Source organism: Amia ocellicauda, chromosome 19, assembly GCF_036373705.1.
Source record: "Amia ocellicauda isolate fAmiCal2 chromosome 19, fAmiCal2.hap1, whole genome shotgun sequence".
In the NCBI taxonomy this organism is placed as follows: Eukaryota; Metazoa; Chordata; class Actinopteri; order Amiiformes; family Amiidae; genus Amia; species Amia ocellicauda.
Genome location: NC_089868.1, coordinates 23,621,651 through 23,646,266, shown reverse-complemented (window position 1 = coordinate 23,646,266; position 24,616 = coordinate 23,621,651). Strand labels below are relative to the sequence as shown.

Sequence of the window (24,616 nt, the reverse complement as noted above, 5' to 3'; positions counted from 1 at the left end):
CACACATTGCCGTCTAATCATGGTTCCTCTGCTGCTCACGCTATAGAAGGCCGTTCTTCAGAGGACATGTTTGCATTTTCTTTTCAGGGCAGGGTGGCTGGTTAAGCTTGGCCATTTTTTTGTTTGGGTGGAAACAAATCTACGGATAGCGAGATGTCACGTGCTTTTTTAAACATAAGATCCACCCGGTCGTCTCCAGTGTGTGAATAATCGATTATAATATGTACAATAACCAAATCAAACAATGTTGCCTTCTTAATGTGCTATATTTGTAAAGATACCCAGAGTGCAGTGCAGGCGTTCGATTCCTTTAGTTTTCGCCTTCTGCCACAGAGTGTATTTTATTTTGAATGCACGCAAAGTTTAAATTCAGATTCATATAATTTAAAGTGGTGTGAAATTGTTATTTCGCAGTTGACCGGTTGTGTGAAAAAATAATTGAACACCTGTGTGCCACCTGTGTGAGTAAATTGTGATACACAAACAAAGACTTCATTGCATCACATCTGCTGCTCACATTGAAGTGGCTCTGGCTCAGTCATACAGTGAGAATTATATTGTTATTAGTCCTAATTTGATTTATTTCAAATGCTTACGTAAGTTTCCCTGCTATAAATGTGTGTGTGTATAAACACCATCAGTCTATGTCGACCCTCGGCTGGATGAAGGCTCCCCAAGATGTTTCCAATAGTTTTGATCCACGTCAATCCTGCAAAATTTGTTTAATCTTCCCCTCTTCTATGTGGCCGTCTTCTCGGTCTTTATTCAACTCCTGGTATCCATTCAGTAGCCTCCTTGGTCCATCTGTGATCTGTTCTTCTCAGTCCTGGTCCTGGGGACACAGTTTCCTGCTTGTTTTGGTTCAAACCAAGTTCTCGACTCAGTTGCTTAATTGAAATCTTAATTGAACTCATTGTTTGCTTCATTTTTACATTTTTAAAGTGCTTACAAAATGTTGATGAATTTAACCTGGAATCTCAGACTTTTCTAAAATAATTAAAAAGCTCTGATAAGGCAAATTATGGGTTTAATTAATGGTTAAATTAAGAAATTGGGAGCTCCCCTGTGGTTCCTTGTCTGTCTTGAGCATTGAGTAGTCGTTTTACAGCATTTTAAATGGTTTATGTATGCAGTTAAATATATAAATAATATTTAAAGTATATACAAGTCTAATGAATGGTTTGCTGCTCAATTATGATTTAATACTACAATAATACTGTTAGATTAATTAGCAAGTAGATGTCCTACTTCGATATTCTCAACAAAATCTTTTCTGAAAATGTGGACCAGCTTAGAGAGTCCCCTGTGTGGTTTGTCCCTCTGTAATCTCTTTATTAAACGAGATGTGCACTAACTGTCCTTCTTTAATCAACACACACACACACGGGGGCCCCCCGAAGAAAGAGAGCTTTGTGGGGCCCAGCCATTGTGCGTGCTGAGGTCCCTGGGTTAGTTCCTGTAGGGCTTTCCAACCCCGGCCGGCGCAGAATGGCAGCGAGAGGACCTTATCACTTCAGGCTTCAATGGAGGACAATGGGGACTGATATGAACTCTGCGGAGGGGGACAGGGGAGCTGCCACTTCGGGAGAGTAGGGGGATCAGTGGAGCTGCCACTTCAATGTGTGCGTTTGTTATCCCAGTTAATTCTCCTCGCCCCCCGGCTGCGGCTTTGCATCTCCAATGAGGAGAGAGCCGGCTTCTGTGGTACAAGACCTGCTTTGCTTTCCCCATTTGTTTCTCCTTTCTCTTTTTTGTTTCCATACCCTCCTTTCTGGCTGTTTCTCTCGCCATGCTTTTCCACTCTGGGTTGCCTTTGGAGGAGGCTGTTTCTCAGTGTACCAGGGTTTTTTAATTACATAAGGGAGAGTAAGGCATAGACTTCACTTTAGATGAAATACAGTTTTTTGTTCAGACTCTAGTAATGGAAAATGGTGGCTGGATGTTGGATATATAATATAGTAAAGTACACAAAACAAAAGTAGAAGTTGAACATACATTTCTTCCTCCAATCCCCCAAAATGGCCACTCATTTTTTGGTCAAATAATTCCGAGTGCAAGTCCAGCTCAAGCGAGATTTTTCAAATGCCGTTGGCGAGCTTGTGTCAGCCCTCAGCCATGCGTGTGTTCGGTGTGTGTAAAGGAGGAGGAGAGCTGGTGTAAAAGGGACTCACAATGCCGGGCGACGCGGGGAGGGCGCTGTCCGGCTCGCTGTGCGCTCTCATTGTCATGAATAAATAAACCTCTACACTTCATTAATCCTCCACCTCCTTTGAGGACAGGATGTGTGTGTGAGGCGGAAAAAAGGTGTCCTTGTCTGGAGACACTGTGATTCTGGCCTGAAGGTCCATTTTGAAGTCCATTATACACACACACACACACGGTATACAAGTGCAAGGATTAAACAGCCTTTGTTGTATGTATAAATGGGGAAAGTTTGAGGTATAATTGATTGTTTTGCATGCTACCCCTCTCCTACCCATAAAATAGTTCAAATACTGCACAATCTCAATACTATATCACACAAGATAGCCGCAGGTCAACAGTAACTCAGGCTGTAAATCTCTGCGTCCCTCCTGGCTGATTCAGACGAGTCTTAGCTTTGCTTTGCTCCCCTCGTTGTGCGGAAAGTCGGTCGTAAACCATAATTAATTGCGGTTTTACATTATGGATGAAGGTCTGTATCTTAACAATTCTGTGAGCGCTGCAGATTCTCCCGTTTCAGGTTATCAGCAGAATGCTTAATTAATTTTAAAATTGCATTCTTAATGCTTTAATTAAAAGACAAGAAAATCAACGCAGAACAACAGATCTGCTGTTTTCCTTCCCTTGCACAATTGCACGTTTGTGTCAGAGAAGAATGTATCTAAAAATTGACATTTGGAATTTTATTTTTACATGGACAATAGGGGGGAAACCAGATTCTCCCAATTGTGAGCCACTCACCATCTTTGCTATGAATTCACACATAATATATATAATTAGTAATGGAAAAGTGTTGTGGCCACCAGTCAGTGTTGGTGGCCGCACTCTGACCGATTTCGTGATGCAAAGTTAAACAATATGGAGGTTAACTTCAAATCACTGCCCTGTTCTGGTGCCGTAGTCACCATTCGTAGCAAGTCTATTATCTTTCTTTGCTCATGCTCTGGGGTTAGTTTCATTTCATGTGTGGGAATATTAGTTTGCAGCTAAACAAGTGTATCTTAAAATGATTGAACCCAATGAATGAGGAAAAAAAAAAAAAAAAAAAAAGGAGAGAGGGTCCGCGTGTGCCCACCATTCCTGCTCTCTTCCCTCAGAGGAGACCGGAAGTGACCTCAGACGCAGGTCCAAAACCCCGCACCCTCTCGCTGTAACACTTAGACGCCGGGAAGATGAAAGGAGGTACGGATCCTTTTGAAAGAGGGCCACTAATTGGGAGCCGGCGAGGAGAGTGTAGGGCTTTGAGTTTGATGGGAAGGGAAATGGCAGGAGAGAGAGCCCAGACGCGGCGCTTAAAGCACAGAAGAAAGCCTGCCAAGGACTCGACCTTCTCATGCGTCTTGAATCATTGTAACGTAATACCTCTGTACCCGCGGGAGACTACTTCGGTGTCAGACAAGACTGTACTGTTCCTTGTTGTGATGGTAAAGATCGGACCCGTTTCACCGCGGTGTCGGGCCCAGTTTTGCCACTGCTACGACCACAACGCAAGCCGCGGAGATGTATTGTGTGTGTGTTTGGGTTTGAGCTCGGGACTCTGGCCCTGAGCAGTCGCTGTACTTTTTTTTTAGCAGCAGACCTCATAAAAGCTGTCAGATATTAAAGTGAACATCATCTCCTCGGCGTTGTATTAACATGCCTGCTGAAAAGAGAGAAGCCATTACAGAGCCAGAAATGGTGATTTATTCACTTCTAGACTGTTGCTCTGAGAGAGATGGTGGGAAAACCCTGTCAAGACCATTGTTTCCCCCCAAATTTGAGTAGGCATCTTTGGGTTTAATTATTAACTGATGTTCTACAGTAGACTCCCTCCAATTCGTATTGAAATTAATAATGTCAGATACTGGATGACGTATGGATCTTGTAGGAGTGTTTAATGAAGCGGTTTGTGGAGAAAGAAGGGATCGAAGAAGTAAAAACAAAGACATTCATCCAGACAAAACAAATCAACAGTGTCACCCTCTACACCCTGGGTCGTAAAGCCCGATTGTTGAGTAGGTATGGACCCAATCTGAGTGGCTTTCCGATCTCGTGCTTGGGTTCAGTGGCACCCTTTACAGGCGAGAGGCAAACCAGTGGGTTATGGACGATCGTTGGAGTAAAACGGGAGACGGCCGCATCCGATCCCGGAGAAATAAGGCCACTGGCTTTCCGGTGCGCTGGGGAGGATCAAGGCACCTTTTGATTTGCGGCGGTTTATTGGCAGCGGCTGAGGCTGGCGCTGATGCGGCCTGGGCTGCTGCCAGTTTGTCTCTTACACAGAGCCCCGGGGAGGTCTGCTCCGCTCCCCTGGTCACTTGTGAAACGGGATCATGCACAATGAAATGTACGCGGAGAAGGCCCTGCAATGTGACACTGTGGGAATGCAGGTGGTCCGTGGCGGTGCGTTTAGAGCGCGTTCTCTCCGTGCGGACGCGGCACACGTGTTCCATGTGTGCAGAGAGGACAGCTGTGTGCAATTTCGTGAAGTTAGCTTCTCCCCATTTGATGCGAAGGTTGATTGTGTGCGTGGGGGGGAGGGGTGGTGGGGTCTGTTTCTGTTTAATACCATTAACGTAACTGTTATTCTTGGCTGGAATAGATGCAGCTTGTATATGTCCAAAATGTACAATTCCAGAGAGAGCGAGAGAGAGAAAAGTTTCTGGTTAGATTCGTCTCTGTGTGATCTCCTTAACATGTTTAATATAGGGAATCATGTATTATTATTAAAGAGAAGTTGAAAGTTTGGTCAGTTACAATTTAAAGTTTATTGGCCAGGCCTGCTTTGCACTCCTAAAGCAGGTAAACTTATTTTAAGAGAGCTGGACTTTTGCTGTATAAACTGTCTGCGAAAAGTAAATAACTATAGTAATCTATATATAAATGATTCATTATGAAATCCAAATAATTATCTTGACTGTATTTCCCATCGCAATGACAGATTGAAGTATTATCTCTGTTTGTAACTCTCATTATAGTTGCCAGAGTGTGATAAGTGCCGTTAAATCTCAGATGTAAAACATAACCTAAATCCCTCTACATAACAAGGGGTACACAGATAACTTAAATAAATGTATTATATCTCTTTAATGAGCTTTTGGAAAGTTTGGAGCAGTCAAAACAGAAATCAGTACATTATCAATTTATAAATAATGTCTCAGCACTGAATATAAGCCTCACTCCTTATGAATATGGAAGACATCTGTGGGCTAATAGACATGTACTGGCGCAAGGAAGTTTTGATATACCCCGGCGATGGAGGAGAGCAATTCCCCACACAGTCTTCCAGCTGTTCTTCGGCTGCCGGTACTAATCACACCGGTCCGCGTCATCCTAAGCCCCTCCCACGAAACACCCTCCGAATAGTCGACCAATCTGATCTGAGGTCCTGCTGGTAATCAAGGTGTAAAGGAGGCCGAGACCCTCTCTATCCGCAGGTGTAGATCCTAGACGTTTTGTTTGATCGGGCTGCTGTTCTTTTTTGCTGGTAGACAATCCCCACGGTCTTGGGCTAATCCTCGTTGTTGTGAAGATCGCAGCAGCTGTGTTCCTGCTTGGCGTCACAACTCTTAATGAAGGGCGACATGGCGTGGTTTTAATTGTTTACACATTTTTCGCATTTTATGGAGTGGGGGTGGGGCGAAGTAATCTTCTTTGCATTCGTAATATATGTTAAGTACACAATATGCTGCGCCCGCGTGCCTGATGCACAAGACTGAATATTCAAATACTTGTATCACGCGATGCCAACCGATACAAACTGAGTGACAAGTAGACAACTACGAAGAGATTTCCTACGTTTGTTATTCTCAGTTATTCTCTGATATTGGTGAACTGCATGTGAGTGTTTGTGTGATTAGAAGTTTAGGCCCACAGACGCTTCTCTGTATGTATGTGTATGTGTGTGTGTTTCAGTAATGCAAAATATGTATGTGGAGAAATATCTGTTGCTGAATAAATGGTCCAAACTCTGTTTACACCAGGCTAAAGCACAATTATCTCTTGCGAAATTGTATTGGGAGTAACTCTACAGGGAGGTTTTATTTATTTCTTTCAAGGTTTTTTTCTCCCTCTCTCTCTTGTGTAGACTTTAAAGATTAATGTCTTTGAGAAAATATCCAAATACCACAAGTGGTGAGCTATGATAATTTCGCATAACCGGACAAAATGCCTGCTGTACGTGTGTCGTGCTGCAACATACAGTAACTTGCGAAGAACATTGTTTTGAAAAGCATAAAAGTGGTCTAAAAATTTAAAATGTGTTCTAGTACTCTTTAAATATCTAAATACAATAAATGTGGGTCCGGACATGACATCTGTCTCGAGATAATCGCTTTTATTCATATGCGATCTGAGGTATTATTCATTCGTCCGCTCTGAAGAAGGTGGCGGAGGGGTAGATGTTTGAAGGCTGAAGCCTCTGTATAAATAGGACAGACAGGAAATGAGATTTTTTCACTTGGAAAAAAGACACAAGTTGCTCTTGAGGCGATAGCATCCTGTTTTCTTCTGGTTTCACAACCAACTAAATCAGGTCGATGCATCTGTGTTTCATGGCTTTTATATAATGCAGCTCATATTCGATCAATAGAGTGGTGCCACACTTGAAAAAGAATTTGAATGTGTTCTTGGCATGCCGTGTTTTGTTCATGATTAAAACATTGCCAAAGCGTGTGTTTATATAATGTCTAGCTCCTATATATATATATATATATATATATATATATATATAATATACAGCCCAGCACTCTCAAAGCGGGTTTAGGGGGCGGCTAACTTTATTTCCCGAGCTGCAGGAGTCCCGACCACATGCTGGGGGCTTCGCATTCAATCAGCCTGCGTCTCCGTGAAGGGCTTCCTGATTGGCTGGTTTCCTTTGCGGCACACATGTGCAACTTTGCTGCGAACGGCCCAAGAGCCCCAGGGTACGAATGTGCTGTTCAAAAGGGGCTAGTGAGATGTCAGACCTGCCCCACCCCCACCTCCACACTTTGAGGTGGTGTGCGTTTGTTGTTTTTGTTTTTCCAAGAACTGGAATTCTCATCCTCCCCCCACTTTTTTTTTTTTCCCCTCCCGCAAGAAATGTTCGGGATCAGGTTACCTCAATTGTCCCAGCGGCTGCCAAAGAAAACAAGATTAAAGTGAGTTGTTCGGACGGCTCTCCCCTCTCGCTCGTTCCTGGCTCGCACTCCTTGTGTAAGTCGGCACCTGGAAACCTGGAGCAGAGCGAGAGCAATTGCAGACTAATGAGATTTCATTGCTAGACCCGAAACCACAAAAGCCCAACCAGTGCTGAAGGGTTTTGGTAAAGTATAAGTATATAACAGCCCTATAGGTTGATGAGGAATGTTCATTTGCACGTTGACCTTTAAACCCATCCAAGTATTGGAGCACATCTGGTTGAATAAGCCCGATTCCTTTTTTTAAATCAGAGCCGAGACAGTGTGTACAGGAGTGTTTTCAAGCAGTGAAAGAATACACTCCTCGCTGTTGAGTGGCACAGTGCTAAATAGGCCCAACTTACAGAAAATCTGCGGTGTCTGCCTTAAGGGATGGTTTTTATAGCTGATTTTGAAACAAATCAGGTCTATTTTAACAGGCCAGATGGTGTTTTAATTGTTACGCGAGGATCATACCGGTTTTAAGTAGGTAATTAGTGGATGCTTCCACACACACACACACTCCTGGGAACCAGTTGGTTTATGGATTTGTGTGTTTTTAGGATTGCTGTTTGATCAGCTTCCTGGAACCGGTCTACCTTTCGCGGCTACTTGTGCTGCAGGAAATCAAAATAGTCTCTTTTCTGACTAGTGACAAATAAAGCAAAGTTAAGCTTCTCTGTAATATGTCGGCTTTCCGTTGCTCTTCTATGTATGACAGTGGTATATTGTATATTTGTAAAGGGCTGAGATGTCTCTGACCTAATCTGTCGAACAGGGCAGACGGGCTGGAATCGACATCGATTCGGCTGCTTGTGAGTGAACTCTCCCTCTTGCTTCCAGACCGAGGTGAGAGGTCTCGTCCGTCGAGCCACAATCTCAATAAAACTCGCGGTGAATCTGTGGCCAGGACTTTGATCCACATACAGGTGTCAAGACAAGATGCTTGCCTTCTCGAGATGCTCTCTTTGCAAAGGCAGACTGAGTGCACCCTAAGCAGGCCAGTATACACAGACAGCCTGCATTACTTTAGGGGCCTATTTTGTTTTTGGTCTTCTGAGCAAAAACGTGGTCTTCTGATGATATTACAACCATTACGTATTACATTATGATGTAGGCCTAGATCTTAGTTGTCCACAGCAAAAGCCATTCTAGGGAGCTTGTACGCTTTTTCCTTCAGTAGTCTTGGCCACAGCCGAAGCTCTCGACCGTGTCTGCGCCAGGAAACGCCACGGCACTGATCAAAGCCTGCTGACCATGTGTCATACCCCAAACGACCTGTTAATGAAGGCCGGCTTCAGATATTTTCTGCTGCCTTTGTTTGCCCAGACAGGAGTTGTCTGTTTTTTTTTTCCTTCTCCCTGTTCAGAGTTTCCCATCCATAGCATTTAAAGTTGCCAACCTAAATCTGGCAAAAGTCAGTAACAGCCAGCCATTGGGACGCATTCGGCCAAAAGAGAGAGAACGACAAACACACTTGTCCTAATTAGGAAGTTATCTAATTAATTATAATATAATTACATGCAAAGTGAAATGTAGGCAGACTTTATTTTACAAAAGTAAATATTAAAATAGAGGACTTTCTGCCTCACATGCTTGAGCTTTTCACCTTTTTTTTGTAAACTTGTATTTGAAACAGGTGTAACTGTTTATCTTAAAAACTATTCTGAAGGTTGATGCTTCATTGCAAGGTCAGAGTTGAACGTCTGCAACATTGTAGCACAACATAAATGTCACCATTTCTATCTTCACCTATATCCCTTTATTAAAGAAAGCCTTGCCGGTTAAAACTATGAAAATAAACCTTCATTTCATTAAAGTATAAGGGTTAATTAGCCAAAGCAACCCCGGCGTCATTATCAGATTCTCTATTTTGGGCAGCGATAGTCTCTGCGGGAGGCATGGGCGGACCTGGCACAGATGTTGACTGCATTTCAAGAGTCTCTGCGAGGGCGTCCTGTGGGCAGGGGGTCTAGAACAGGCATAAACCTGATTTGATTTACCCCACTTTTCTCTTTATACAAAACATACTATCTGGAGAATGTAGCCTGCCTTGTGCAGCGGAGGCACACTAGTCCACCCCCCAAACAATAGAAACATATACCATATGTTCTTCACATTTAATGTTCATGGCGAACACGAACAATCTCTGCCGTTCACATTTATTTATTTAACTCCACTGTAGTTTCCATGAAGTTGACCACAGCTGGCCTGTGTGCGTCCCTGTGAAGAGAGGAAATGGTAGAAGAGGGGAAATGTTTGAAGACTTCCTGGAAAGGTCTTCGGAGATAATGAGGACGATACATCACACGATCACATGCACGGCTTGACCGTTTGATCGAAACTTCAGCCAGTTTTGGAGACGATACTTTGGCATTCCAAACAAACGGATTGAACTTGAACTGCGACTGATGGCTCGGAAGACGACCCGTTTGTAATCGAGACCGTTGTGAAACTTGTATCTGGATTTTAAGTGGTAGCATTCTTGTTTTAAATTGTTGTGTGAGACTCGGTCTTCGTGCTTCAGAATTTGTGGTCGACGTTGACTGCAGACACTACTGGAGTCGCAGACAAACTTTCACTTGATCATCATCTGATGGGTCTGGACAATATACCGTCACTTAACCCACGGACAAGGAGTCCAGACTTTTAGAGAGCACTTGAAGAAATATCTGGCGTATGAACTCTTGGCTGAAGAACTAAGTCTTCACAGATGTTTCGTGTCCCACTTTCCTTGTGTCCTCATGGTTACAGCCTTGCAAACATGCCTCTGAACTCTGAATTTTGGTGGAGGCATCTGCTTTGCACGGAGAGAGAGGGAGCCGTTAGCTCAACCGCAGTTTCACCGTAGGTCTCGACTGGTGAGGACCTCCTAAGATCTTCTGCCAGGCTGTTTGATGAAGTCAAGGAGATCTCTCGACTTTGTGGCAAAACATCATTTAACCAGGCGAGGATGAGAGCCGGGGTAGGCCGAGGAACTAAATTAGTCTTCGGAGATGGACGGGGCTCCGGGAATGTCGGGCTTAGATGTGAGCTCCAGTTTTTACAGCCTGCTTAGAGGAGGCTTTGTTGTGAAGTTAGGAATCTCACACCGACACGCATGCAACACACACGTGCTATTTTTATGCCTCCCGGACGGGCGATTGGATAACGTGAATGTTTTCTTTTAGTTTTTTCTTGAGCTTATATAATATATAAATGAAAAACATGACCACACCGACATCACGTCTCTATTTTTAGATTCAGATATGGATACACTGTTAAAACCAATAGTGAATTTTGGACTCTCAAGGAAGTGTTTCAGGTGTTGCATCATTACACAAACCACAGGCATGAGTTTTTACGTTTTTATGTGCCAAGCTTTCTCTGCTGTCTATTTCTCATGGTCTCCACCATGAATGTGGTTTGCATGTATAACTCGGGGAGGGGAAACGAAAACAGACACGAGAAACATCAGAGCGTAGCACACATTGAAACTCGATTGTTGCCATTGTTATTGAGGTTCACCCCTCACATGTGGGAATGATTATATCCTGTCTGCCTGACCGAAAGGAAACGGGGCCCACAGAAGGACTGAAGCCTTCATTACCCAGTTCTTCAGTGTCTCTTTGCAACTTTCTCCCAAAGTTTGTTGTACTTCTAGGACTTTGCGTTTACTTTTCTTTAAATTGTGTTTTTATGCCAGTGTGCGTGTAGAAGAGAAACTCAAAAACATCTTTGCCGTGACCAATATGATGTGTGGGGCCTCAAAAAAAAAAAAACGATAATTGTGATTCTGGGTTTCTGGGGGGGTGGGGGGGCATTTCTGTTTTGTTTAGCACGGCCAAGCAGTTTCCAGGGACACATGAAAATCATTACTCTAACAGGCCTGCCAGTTGGTATTAATGGCCGCCTCCAATTCTTTGTCTTGTACGACACATTTGCAAATGAATAACATACAACTGAAAACTTGCAACGCGAACCTAAACGCTGTAAATGTCTGTTGTGACTGTGTTTGTCGCACACTGACTCTGCAGGATAATGGAAAGAAAAGAAAATATATATATATATATATATCTCCCCCACTTCCATGTGGAACTCATTTTTCCGTCTGTCTTTCATCCCTGTACCCTCTAGCTGCTTCACTGGTTATTTTTCAAACTCAGAAAAAAATCCCCTGTACATTTCGACATCTTCTTCAAAGGCGGTTTCCCCCCGAGTGAAGCCCGAAGGGAAACTGAGCACACTGGGGGGGGGGGGGGGATTGGACGTGTCACTGGGGGGTCACAGGACGGGTTTGGGACATGCAGCAGAACACGTTTTCACACAAAAACTGTTTACGTTCATCCCTAAGCGACCACTTGTAACACAACGTTTAATTTGTTGAGCACGACCCTAGACACGGGGGGCGGGGGAGTTGATCTGCTTATTTTTACACCCAGTTATTTCCCCATGTAGGTTTAGTCTTTCTGTTGTTGTTGTTGTTACAATGTACAGTAAATATTATCTATATATATATATATATATATATATATATATATATATTTAGGATTCTTTTGAGGGGATTGTAAATCTAAAGTATCACTTCCATCCATATCTACTCTCATGTCTTATAATTGATCATTCCAAGACCCAAAAGTGTTTGTTGTTCTGCCTTAAAACATGTCATTATTTTGGCCGGGCTACGAAGGGGCAGGGGATTAAACGTCCAAATTAGAAATGTACTTCAGTGTCGAGAATCTGTCGAGCGGTTTTGCTTCTAGAGCCCAGATGTGAAGGAGGGGATTAGTGTTAGTCGAGTATCTTGATCGCGAAGTTTCACCGGCGCAAGATGAAGCTGTTTTCTTCCACCGTCTGCGCTTTCCAAATAACATCCCCAGGTGCGTGGCGGTGGGTCTGAGCCTGTTTGGCAGTCGTCACGTCTTTAGAAACGCAATGAAAGGGAACATCAGAGGCGAAGCGGAGAGGCCTCTCTCTCTCTTTCTCTTGGCTCGGGGCTCTTTGTAGTGTCTGTGGAAGGAGCTTATTGGTTTAAAAACCTGTACCTGCAGCTTGTGTGCCGGCCTTTTATCTCCAAAACTTTATAAGCCTCCTCCTCCGGACCATCACGAAACCCCAGGCCTTCAGCTGCGTAATTGTTTTCTCGTTTTGTTGTGTTGATGTTTCTCTCTCTTTACATGCCGTCTGAGATTGGCTTTTAATGGAGCCCGTGCCGTGGGGTTGGCAGAAACTTGGCCGGTCTTTAATTAAAAGGTTGAATTGTGGCTTTTCTTCAGCGGTGAAGGTAGCACCAGTTAATGGCGGTTCCCTGGACCACAGCCCCCCAATATGGCCGCTGTGGAATAGCCCCGACCCATGAAAGGACAATTATTACGTAGCCTAAAGAGAGGATTAAGAAACCTTATCTGCAAACTGCTTTATGTGATTGCACCCTTTCACTCGCTGCTACAATCCCAAATTAATGTGGATTACAGCTCTGGGCTTTGCCTTTGAAGACAGCTGAATTGCTAATAGGTTTATCCCTCAGCTGCACATTTTTTATGGAAATACTTCAGACCCTCTGACTCTTGGTGGATAATTTAAGGAATCTATTTTTTCTCACTGTGCGTGTCAGTGTTTTTTCTTTTGAGTGAAAATGTTAAACGGGACTTATTGGCAGCCATGTTGTTGCGAACGTCTCAAAAGGAAAATGAAGATGGACGGGGTGGGTTTGCGTGTGCATACGCATACGTGTTCGCAGAGAGACAGACTAATTCTTGACATCGTAGGGTATAGGGGGATCTCTGCACATCTTACATTTGCGTTGAGAGGGACTCTTGACGCACAACTCGCAGGTTTCTAATTCCATGGTGACACTTAGGAGAACTCCAAGCCTGTTGTCGGCCATGTTTGTTTTCTTCGAAGGCACAGTTTTATCTCCAAACCTTGGCACTGTAAGCACTGCCAACCGCAACGGCCCACGTTTACAGGAGCACCTACCCACTGTGCTTACATCATAATTCATTTGGAGCAGGATAACACATTAGAGAGATTATTTACAGTTAATTTCTGCTCAGCCTTGTTGTGGAACTTGCCTTATTCGCTCTACCTGTCCTCTGTGTCGGCCGACCCTGTGTGGAGCCGATACATACTTCCATGCACGCGGCATAACCGTGAAAGACCTCCGATCGGCTTGAAAGACATCAGATTGGCTTCAAAAGGATAAACCTCCGGCGCAGGAGAGAAGAGCTCGCGCCTCCATCTGCGGTTGTGTTTTTCTGACTTCGGTTTATTTTATCTACAGTCCAGGCAGGAAGGTTTTGTGTGTTTATTTATATTTTTCTGTGCTGAGCGGTGTTCAATTTTTTTGGAGGGATAGACAGAACAGTTTAAATAAACATGATTTTTTCTTTGGCGACAGAATCTGGAAATTACACTTTTTCTTTTTATCAAGGTGGTGATTTTTCCTCTTGCATGTAAAGTGTGACTGGATACTGTGATTGTACCAGTAGGGGTCAAAGTTCCTGGACCGCAGCATTTCAGACGTGACCCTTTCCACTTCGCCAGAATCATACAACTCTGTTTAACTGCTTTCCTATTATACGGGAAGATTGTAATGTTTGTTACGAATGTAAAATGATAGGCTTTTATCATAATTCAGCAAAGCCGCACATGTAATTGACATCGTAATCCTCCAATTGTTTTGACAAGTACCTGCACAGAACGCCAGTCGAGAGATTGTGTGATGGCATCTGAGATTGTGGCGGCTTTCTCTGGTTTAATTGGGGAACATGGTAGTCAAACTCCTAAATTATAATGAAGTCTGCGGGGGATTATTTTCTTTCTTGTTGCGCAGTGTGGATTCTAGGTTAGTGCGGTGGTGGGGGGGATTGGGGAGCTGTAATTTGTGCCTTCTGGCTTTAACCTGACAGCCGTTCAAGAAAAGAAAATCCCGCGAACGAGGATTTCCAGAATAATGACATTAAAACACCTGCTGCTTGTTTTTTAAGTAGTTTTCTGTTGTTTGTACCTCTAAATGCTGCAGGTTTGGGTTTATATACTTCTCCAGCTGTGGTTCGCTGCTCCTGGTGTTCGCATACGGGCCCAGGAGATGCCGGCAGCCATTGTGTGTACTGTTGTGCTTGGCTGTCGGAGACCTCAGTGTGTCTGTGTGCGTCTGTGTGGGAGACCACCTAGATCCTCGTCCCAGAAACCCTGTCAAACCCCGCTCAGAAACCGTGCTTCCGCTGAGGTCTGTGCCCGGGGTTCGCACCGTTGTATATTTACTTTCGGCTCAGTGAGCCACGCAGCATATTGCACTGTTTACGTTTGCGATAATTATCCGAGGAGAGCTGATTGTGGCCCCGGCGTTGGGAATACACTAAGAACAAACAGTATTCAATCACGCGTGTAGATGGCGGCGCTGCTCGTTCGCTCACTCCGCGGCCTCGGAGCCCGGCGGTCTGTTTGCAATTACCCCGGCGGAGCGGGTCTGTCGCCGTCAGGAAAACCTCATTACTGCAAATTGTGTACGTTTGCAGACATCACATGATTCCAGGAAGCCAGTCATTAGCAGTGGAATAACCAGAACATGTGAGGGGACACTCTTGAGGATCCGAGTCCCTCTACCGTCTGGAGCTGGTCTTCCAGAAAGCGATATGTTTGAACCACCACAACATTTCTGTCAATGTCTATTTTCAAGGGTCCAAAGATCCACTAGGCCACATTTTGGGGTCAGGGCTTTGAGAGTTTGCAGAACCTGATTTAATTTGTGATTTTAGCTGTATGTGTTTAGTGGAACACCTATTTAATGCCTTTTTGTCTTCCACAGAGAATATTCAGCTCCTTCGTGTACACAGAGAAGACTTCAAATGGGGAAACAGAGGTGCAACAGGTGAGTCACAACCGTGCGACTTTCCGACAGTCGTTTGAATGTTACACACCATCGCCAGTCTCGCTGCTCATGTTGTTCGAGGGCCAGATGCCCCTCTTCGTTGTCTGAACCTCGAATCAGTTTCTTGTCCAACACGCCTAAGGTTGGGCGGCTTTTTGTAATGTCTCATCAGTACTTCCTTACAAAACCAGAGACTCGTTAGATGATGAACATGGCAGTCGCTCCTTAAAGAACTGCAGTGCACGATAACAGGATGTCTGTCTGTTTTCTTATTGTACGGTGTGGAGCAAATGGCCAAGCTGTGTCAGCCTTATCGGGGAATGGTTAAAATAAATATCCACTTAGTCCCTCTCCAAACGTAAAGTGATTAATTACAAGGGCCTGCTTGGGGATCCGTGATGGGAATTTCGCCTTTGGCACAATCTAGCACACGATGCAGGCTTGGCCGGGCTTGCGTGGCACTCGTGCTGTAGTGACCTGGTAAAATAAATATTAATTTACAATAGATGACGGTGATCTGACAGCCCTGCGATTTACTTTTCATTCCTCGGATCGCGGACTGGAAGACAAGAAGGGGCACGTTGTCGTCTTTCGAACAAAAGCCCTCTGTGAGAGAGTGTGCATTTCCGTCGCTCACCTGCAGCTATTTGCACTGTGCAAGCTGTGCTGCGTGTGTGGGAGTACGAGTTTCTGTTGACACCCTGATTAAAGCAAATCTCACAGGCCCAAAAAAAGTATGCTTCGGTCGGGCATGAACTTAATCTTTCCCAGTTTCGTTATGCTGCTGTGCCAGAGGCTGTCAAATACGTACGCCTCTCGGTGACACCTATTCGCTTTCCCCCGTACATTAATATTAAAAGTTGTCCGCAAGGTCAACGTTTTCCCTCAGACCGGTTTCCTGCTCGGTAAAAAAAAGGCAACCCGAGTGTTATTTTTCTTCTGAGGAAAGAGGAGAGATGATCTAAGGCTATATAAATGACTACGTGTGAGAATAATAGGATAACGCTGGTATTCACTAGGTAAATGAAGCTCTGGTGTCAGCCCGTGATTAAATACGAATACATGCATTTAAACAGCCATGGCAACCGGATCAACAAAGCTGCAACCGTCACTTTGGTTTTCCTCTTTCCTTCCTATTTCAAGATGTGCAGAAAGAAGGGAGCGAAAACTGGTCATCCGTGCAGCTGTGTGTTCAAGGATTTTTGTTTTTAATGTTTAAATTGATCTCCCTACAGGGGACCCCCCCAAAAACAAAAGGGTTGTTCAGCCCGTACTGCGTCATCCGACAGATCTGTGGGGCGTCTCCTGTCGTTAAGTTTTCCGCTGTCATTTTTCACGTCCAAAATAAATAATGAAAAAGTTGCAACGGGGATGATAAACGAAATGAGATACTTGTCTGGAACTGCGATGTGTGAATACCAGGAAGACAGAGGGGGGAAATACCATACCGTATTATGTCAGTTATGCCTTTATTCGGTTTTCTGCAAACCAAACCGAGATGAGGGCACAACCTCCGAATAGTGTCTTTGTTGGCATATGATTTATTATAGATACTCTGGGAGGTCTGCGGAAAGGGACGCCCGTCAGTTAAAACTATTGCATCAGACGTTCCCCTGCCTCCAGCCATATATATTTATTTTTAATGATTTCCCAAGTACTTGTTAACGCAATCCAGCTCAACACACATTAAATACAAACACATTTAGACCTGTATCTCGAGACGGAGAGGGTGGTGGGGTTTAATTTAAATTCACGACACCTACGTCCACCCAGACTTCTCAGCATGTTTCTCTGGGTCGACTGTCATCAAAGCGGAGACCCGGTGGTATTTGAAGAGAGACTCTCACAAGCTTCCTCGGGCAGCCATGACATTTCTGTGAGCTGAGCGGTCGTCTGAGGATCGGGATGCCGTGGAGAGAGGGCTGGAATGGGGTCGGTGTGTGAGCAGCGGCCGGTAGAAGGATGGCGATGCTTCTTCGCAGGGCTTCCCGTCTCCCACCGTTATCAGATCCGATTCACCGCGGGGGAAGGGCAAGGCGAGGGGGTGTCGTCCGCAAGTTGGCACCTACTTCGCCGCCACCCGGCAAAACTGATGACTTCCTGTTGTGCGTCAAACCAAAGCCCTCTTCCTGATTGAGTATTTAGATCTGCTCTGGAGGGACGCGGTCTTCTGGATGATGCTTTATTTGGTGAATTTCAGTCAAATCTAATTTCAAAAGACAATCTTCTACCGTAACCCATCCACTAATTCGCCCCGCGGTTTGGGCGTTGAATCAGATATCCAACAACTCGCAGTTGAAAGAAAGACAGGAATAGAAGCTGTACATCTTCTTTTTCTCGCTCATTATAAATCGTTGCAACCATAAAAGGGAGAAACGTTTTGTTTTAGCTTGACGTCCCTCAAACAGAAGGCCGCCGCGCTGTCCAGCAGAGAGCTCGATCACAAACCGGGGACTGATGGTTATTAATGACTCCGCGAGGAATAGGCCGACGCGATCTAATAAATCGGCTTCACTCACACAACCGTGGCCGCTCAGCCCCGGCCGCCCCGTGGGATGCGTAATTGAACCACGCGTCTGAAACTGAAGCGATAGAGCTTTTTTTCGTTATTTGCAAAGCTAAGTTGCGCCTTCGTGCCGCTGCCTCCGATTATGATGAAGTGGTCTGTTAATAACAATGAAGAAGGACGTTTGTCAGCATTTGAAGACGGTAGTTTATTTATCCCGGGAGTGGGGTGGATTTCTTATTGATTTAATTTTATTTTCGGCTTTTCCTGAGGGCGCCATTCTCAAAGCCATGGGAGGGGGAGGTTTTATTTCAGCGGCTGATTCTAGCTCGGTTCCGGGTGATTTTCGGAAAGGCTTTGTAGACCACAATATGCAGGTTCTTGATTCCTTAGTTGACTTTTTTTCATGAAGAAATGTGTGGTTAATGTTGCCAAGTTGTATTTGATATTGTTTGTGTGTACGTGAGTCTGATTCGTTATTAAACAACACACACATCATCGGTTAAGCTCTAATGACCCTCAGCTGGTTCCTAGCATGTTTTAATGTGGGAATTCAGCCACGGTTTGACCTGTGTGTTTGTGTGTGTCTGTTGTGTTATAGCTGGCGAAGAAGATCAGAGAGAAGTTCAACCGCTACCTGGACGTGGTGAACAGGAACAAGCAGGTCGTGGAGGCGTCCTACACGGCTCACCTGACCTCCCCGCTCACCGCCATCCAGGACTGCTGTACCATCCCACCCTCCATGATGGAGTGAGTATACCAGACAGGGTGGAGCCAACGTGGGGCCAACAGAGGGGCCCCGCTCTGCTTCTGGAGGTCTGCAGGGTTTTACATGCCTCCTCTCCACCTGGGCTGCCCAAACCACCAAATTGTGGCCCCTTGTATTAGCAAAATGCACTCTCAACTCACTGCTCAGTTTCAGAGGGCACTATACTGTGTCAGCTTTCAAGTAACCATGTTTATTATGCTGTGTATGATTGATTAATGTTTCCAGGTTCAATTGTCCGTTACAGTCAGGTATCGGGAGATAATTATTCACTTACCTGGGTGTTTCAAACTTTTTTTGGCTGTAGTTGTTCTAGATTGTACATGATGTCCGTTATTAGTGGCTTCCATGTTTATTTACATTTAATAGTAAATGGAAGGACCAAGGGTAGAACTAATTGGAAAAGCCAATATTTATATTGGGTGCTAGCAAAATGAGTCATTAATAATAAAAACCCATAATCCCTCACTTCCAATTTAGAGGTAAACAAACAAAAACAAGACTAAAACTTTCTGTGGTGATTTTTATAGTTAAATAATTTGTTTTAGGATTGAGCTTTTCACGTTGGCTGTCCATGAGAAATGGATTTTGATGGATATTGAGGCCCGCAGTGAAAATCTGGTCCCTGAAAATCAACCGGGGTTGGCAAAACGGAGAGAAATTCGAAATAGACCTTGGCAATGTTTTCAAATGTCTTCTGAAGAGCCGCTGCGACAAGGTGCACTTTTCCCCTAATCTCCACACGTGCAGCTTGCGGTCTCTGACTCATGCTTAATTGCGTTTCGATGGCATTATCTCTAACCTCAAATGCGCAGTGATTTATCACCGTCCCCGGGCTGTTTGCCTCGCAGAACCACAGGCCGTCCGGGACTCAAAACCTGAGCCTGAGATCTGAGGCGGCCTGCGGACTCCAGGCCGGGATTTCGCTCCGACCGGCCGTGATAGTATTCGGAGAGAGAGAGAGCAGTTCAAGATGGAGATGGTAGGGGGGTTGGAGGAGAGCTGAGGAGGGAGAGAAGTTTGAAATAGTCTCTAGATAAGAAAAACAACAAGTGTAGCTGGTCAGTTATCTTAACACCCATAAGAAACCTCTTGGTTACAGAAGCTTGGCTTGTAAGAGCTTTGAAAGACTCATCAGGTCGTGGTGCCTAACTGATAGAGGAAAGAGCATATAAAGTCTACTGATCAATACGTAGAGAAGTGGTTTTAAACACTTACTCACTTCTGGAGACACTTCTTCACACAGAGAGGCGTCACAATCTGAACAAACTCCCCAGCGATGTGGCTGAAGAGACAATTTGGGATCATTCAAAAACAGACGGGATAGGATCCTTGATCACTTAGTTATTAATGGACACCAGACGAGCACGATGGGGCGAATGGGCTCCTCTCCATTGGACACTTTCTTTTGTTCCAACTGAGAACCGTGTGGGATACATCAGAAACCACGAACCCGAGCCCAAACAAACCGTGCCTGCTGCTCACGGCCGAGGTCGCGGCTGCGTCTCCTTCAAAGGCAGGCGATGCAGCTGTTGCGCTTTATTTTGACTCGACCCGTGCTGGCGTGGATGAGGTGCTTCACACACTATTGATGTTGCATTGTTAATATACTTCCTGGGGTTTGTTTGGGGTGAGCTCTCCCCGCTCTCTGTGGCCCCAGATGCTGATAGCGGGCACTGGAATGCTTTCATCAGCGTCCGTCTGTGTGCGGCTGCTGTTTACCTAAGGAGCAATGCCTTAAGATTGTGTGTGTGTTTGAGTGAGCGAGAGAGAGAGAGAGGGGGAATTGGATGTGAATTGTAGTATTGCTTCATTTCCTTGGTAACCAGTTTGCCCAGGTAGTTTCGGTTGGTGCTAACGGATGGAAATATATTGGTTTGAGCAAAAACTGGTTGAAGAAATGAAGATGGATGTATTCTTTGTGCAGAGAGAAGCAGTTGTCTTCTAAGCTGTTCCTAAATCAGTGTTTTCATGAAGCTGCACACTCTTAACAAAGGGAAACCGCTGTGACGTCTCTCAGAGTTTCATCTTTGACTCATCCGTCCCCAAGTACAGCCACACAGTAACAATAATGTAGTGGCGTTTTTCTCGTTTAATCTGTTGTATATTAGAAGCACAGAACTTGTGCAATTCTGAGGTATGGCGTGGTTTGCATTTTTCTCCATTTATTAAGAATCCCAACAGAAAACAATAAAAGACGCAAACTCAGTTATTATAAATAAAAACGTAAGCTGTGCATACTAAACATGGAGCACACAAGAGTGGATTTTGTTGAGGATGCTAAACACACACACACACACACACTTCAAGCTTGCAGACCCAAGTCCTTTACTTATTATTTTTATATATTTCAGCATTTTTCCCCAACTCTCTCCCTCTCCCTGGCGTGTCTCCTCCAGTGCTTCATTTACATGGTGAATCCAAATCAACAAAAACTCCCTTGAAGGTTTATTTTTCTCCCGTCTCTTTCTTGATGTAAAATTCAAAGAGCTTGCAAATGTATTTATCTCCCACATTTGCTTAGCCCCCACGTGTAAACCGTGTTGAAGGAGAATAATAATGACTGTGGCCTGATGGGAATTAAATGTCTGAAGTTCAAAGCATTTTGTACATCAGAGCAGCCGTCAATCAAGCGGGCATCTCGCGAGCAGACGGGGGGGGTATGGGGGGCGAGCGCTCGGCGGGGAGGAGATCAAAGCGGGAGACGTGGGGCTGGCTGCTCCCCCGAGATGCTCTTTCGATCGGCTTATTCATTAAAGAGAGCCCAGGCAGCCTGGAAACAATGCCGGGATACGACTCCTCTCGAGAAAACTGACTTCCTGCCAGCCGCCTGAGCCCCAGCGCTGGGCCGCCCCGGTCCGAGCGCAACCCGATACGCGCTCCGTCCCGCGGTCAAGGTCGGGAGGCTCGAGGAATGTTCGGGGGAGGGTTTTGTTGTAGAGGGGGATGGGAAGGATGGATGGTGGGGGAGCGAGGGGAGTGAAGGAGCAGGAATGTGGGGACGGGGGGCAGCTTCTGCACGTGGATTCGAGGGGAAACATTAATGGACGCCATTCCCTTTAATCAAAGTTATTACTTCCATGTGACTAAAGGGTTTTTCTTGCTCCCCCCCCGTTATAAGACTCTCCCTTTCGTTCCTTGTTTGGAGGGTTGGGGGACTGTTCAGAGCCGGGGGTCTTCCTGGCTGGAATGAGGTCATGAGTGCCTGCTGGATTGGCCACGAGATCTGAAGACATTCCTCATCTGTTCGTTATACTGCATTACTCTGGAGAACAGATGTTTCTTCTCTTGAGTTTGTTTTTGGATTTATGTACCTGTAAGAACATAATACACACAATGTTTTAACAATCTGACTTAAGATAATCCATGTTTTTTCAGTAGACCCAGGTTTAAAACAATATTAGGGCCCAGTCTTGACTTTGATGATTAAAGATGGCCAAATGGAAACATCATGGAAGCTGGAAGAAAGATGTTTCAGACAGACCAGCAAGCATTAGCCCGATGCTTTGGCAACCTCCACAGAACCTTCTGATGGAAAAACTGTTCCTGTTCAGTAATTGTGGATCTGATGTTTTTTTGTCTTTCTTTTCAGCTTTGATGGTAATTTTAACACAAACGTCTCCAAAACCATCAGCTGCGACAGGCTGTCCACCACGGTGAACAGTCGGGCGTTCAACCCCGGCCGAGACCTCAACTCAGGTGGGTTCGCGGACGACGCAGCGCCATGACGTGTTAAAATGAGAGGCTTCGCTTCTGGAGAAACTGGAGCACGAGAACTTTGCTTCCAACTTTATGTATTTAATCTTTTATTTCCAAGCTTTGATGTGTACATGTCTTACTATGAAAAAGAACCAGAACCACCCTCACCCCTGTGCAATTTCCCATCGTCTTTATATAAGCACACGCACATTGTGTTTTGTGTTATTTTTATAACCTCGAATCTTATTTTAGACCCCTTCCTCCTTCTTAAATTACCGCAACGTAGGAGACCTGTCTCTTTGGCTGTGTTTATTTTAAACCATAAATCCTATCCTTCTCTACAAAATAAATGTGTCTGGGGTTTATGGGTCTGTCTGGAGTGAAGGAGAGGCCGCATTCGAAGTGGAATCCCCACTCTTCCTGTCCTCGACACTTATCTCACTTTCGATTGCTCGGCTGTAACATAAACTTTACACAAACTGGCCCATTCTCCGACTGTTTATTTCCTTAAGACCGGCCGTGTACCAGGCACTTGGCGGTTGTATATAATCTATCACGTAGGCCCAAGTGACGGACTAAACCCCCTGAGAGCGAAGGACGAGGAGCAGCCAAGGGGAGGAGAGGAAGAGAAAAAGTATCAATGGAGGCCAAGAGTCTGCCAACTCTCTCTGATCGCTGTTGTGATGGAGGGCTCTTGCACCTAAACAGATTAAATGTTTTTCTGCTGCTTCCTGGTTATTTATGGAGGAGATGAGAGACTTCCAATCTATTTCCTTCTTCTTACTTTTGTGGTGAATGTTTTGAGACAGCATTTTGTTGGTTTAACAAAAGAGAATTTTGATAAGAATACATTAGAGTATGTTGCGTACAGAAGTGAAGACTCCCAGTGTTTGGGATTGGCATCTACAGCCGTTTGAATATGGGATCACATGTCCTCTTCCTTGTTCGGTTTATACTCAAGCCAAGCTGACTTCCTGGGTTCGTTCTAGAACTTGCATCGATTCTTAAACGCGAAGCATGACGCGGACAGATACTACAGTTCTCCCCTAAGACGACGTGAATCATGTCGGAGTAAAATACGTTCGCCACACAAGCGTCGACAGGGAAGTCCTAATTAATTTCCTCAAAAGCTTCTCTGTTCTAATCAAATGGCAGCCTTTGGACGGCACCCCGGAGACCACATAAAGCCCTTCAGATGGAAAATGATATGCATCGGAGAAGCCAATGCGGCTCGTCTGAGTGCCGTCTGACTTTCCCATTCAGTTTTAAGTCCCATTAAGTTGCTCTTAAGCGCCGCATACCTCTGTGGCTCTTCCAGCTGTTTGCCGTTTCACTCCTAACAATCCCCAGCTGCTCCCACTGTTTCTGGAGGATTAAACATCCACTTGAACCCAGCTGTCCTCCGTGGGTCCCCCTTCGACTTTATTTATAGAGGATATTAGTGTCTCTTTTACTACGTGGAGATTCATGTTCGGAGTTGGACGAGCTGAGACGTAGGGAGGTTACGGAGGGCAGACTACTTCAGAGTGTAAATTACACGCAGTCCGTTGAAGACGAGGAGATGCACGTGCTCACTACAGACGTAAACCTTTGTCGGCACTCTACTGATTTAGGGGAACAGTCACATACTGATATGCATTACAAAGCAGTTGTTCTTGTTGCACACGACACGGCAAGGAAGTTAAGTTGAACACTGAGGGAAATTTGAGGGGGAAAAAAGCTTTCAAATAGTTTTCTTTGTTGTTAAATAATGAAAAATATTTTCTTATCGTTGCTTTCATGTATTTTGCAACAGATGTTGTGTGTCCTCCGTCGACTCTACTGGGTCTTTCTTTTGACTTCAGTTGGCTTTTTATTCCTGGTTTGATCACATCGCATAACTGGCAGGCAGTATTCTCCGTTTCCTTCAAGAATAAATCTCCCCTGAGTTTCCCTGCTGACTGTGGCCTCTTCATCTTCCAGTGCTGGCTGACAACCTGAAGTCCAACCCTGGGATTAAGTGGCAGTACTTCAGTTCGGAAGAAGGCATCTTCACCGTGTTCCCGGCCCACAAGTTCCACTGCAAGGGCACCTACGAGCACCGGAGCAGGTACGAACCCTTTCCGCCCATCGTCCAATCACACGCCATCTTCACGTTTCTGTTCGGCACACGCCAGTTGGGGTTTGTGTGGAGCGCCTCTTCCTTTTTATCTGACTTGTGCCTTGTGTGTGGTTGAAGTGGCCTGTTTTTAGCTGCGTATGTCAGTTTACTGCAGAAATAAATGGGGAAGTATTACTCCTAAACTTTACTTCGGTCTACGTATAGGGAGAGATTGATTACATTCTTCAGGTTCGGGGAATGTTTTAAATCCAATAACGCATGCTGCTCCTGTGATATACGAGCTTTTAACACTGTTAATAAAGTTTAGAAGGTGTTTGTGCCTCTCTGCAGTTTTTTAATATGTACCCAAGGA

The 24,616-nt window shown here is 44.9% G+C and overlaps 1 protein-coding gene across 1 annotated transcript in view; it reads left to right on the top strand.

Annotated features, from left to right (window-relative positions):
* Window positions 1-24,616, top strand: part of cachd1 (cache domain containing 1) — a 49,197-nt gene that overhangs the window by 4,491 nt on the left and 20,090 nt on the right. Inside the window, exons 2-5 of the mRNA XM_066692250.1 lie at window positions 15,130-15,192; window positions 18,300-18,448; window positions 22,057-22,163; window positions 24,126-24,252. Coding sequence (XP_066548347.1) covers window positions 15,130-15,192; window positions 18,300-18,448; window positions 22,057-22,163; window positions 24,126-24,252 — 446 coding nt within the window. The remainder of the gene's footprint in view (window positions 1-15,129; window positions 15,193-18,299; window positions 18,449-22,056; window positions 22,164-24,125; window positions 24,253-24,616) is intronic.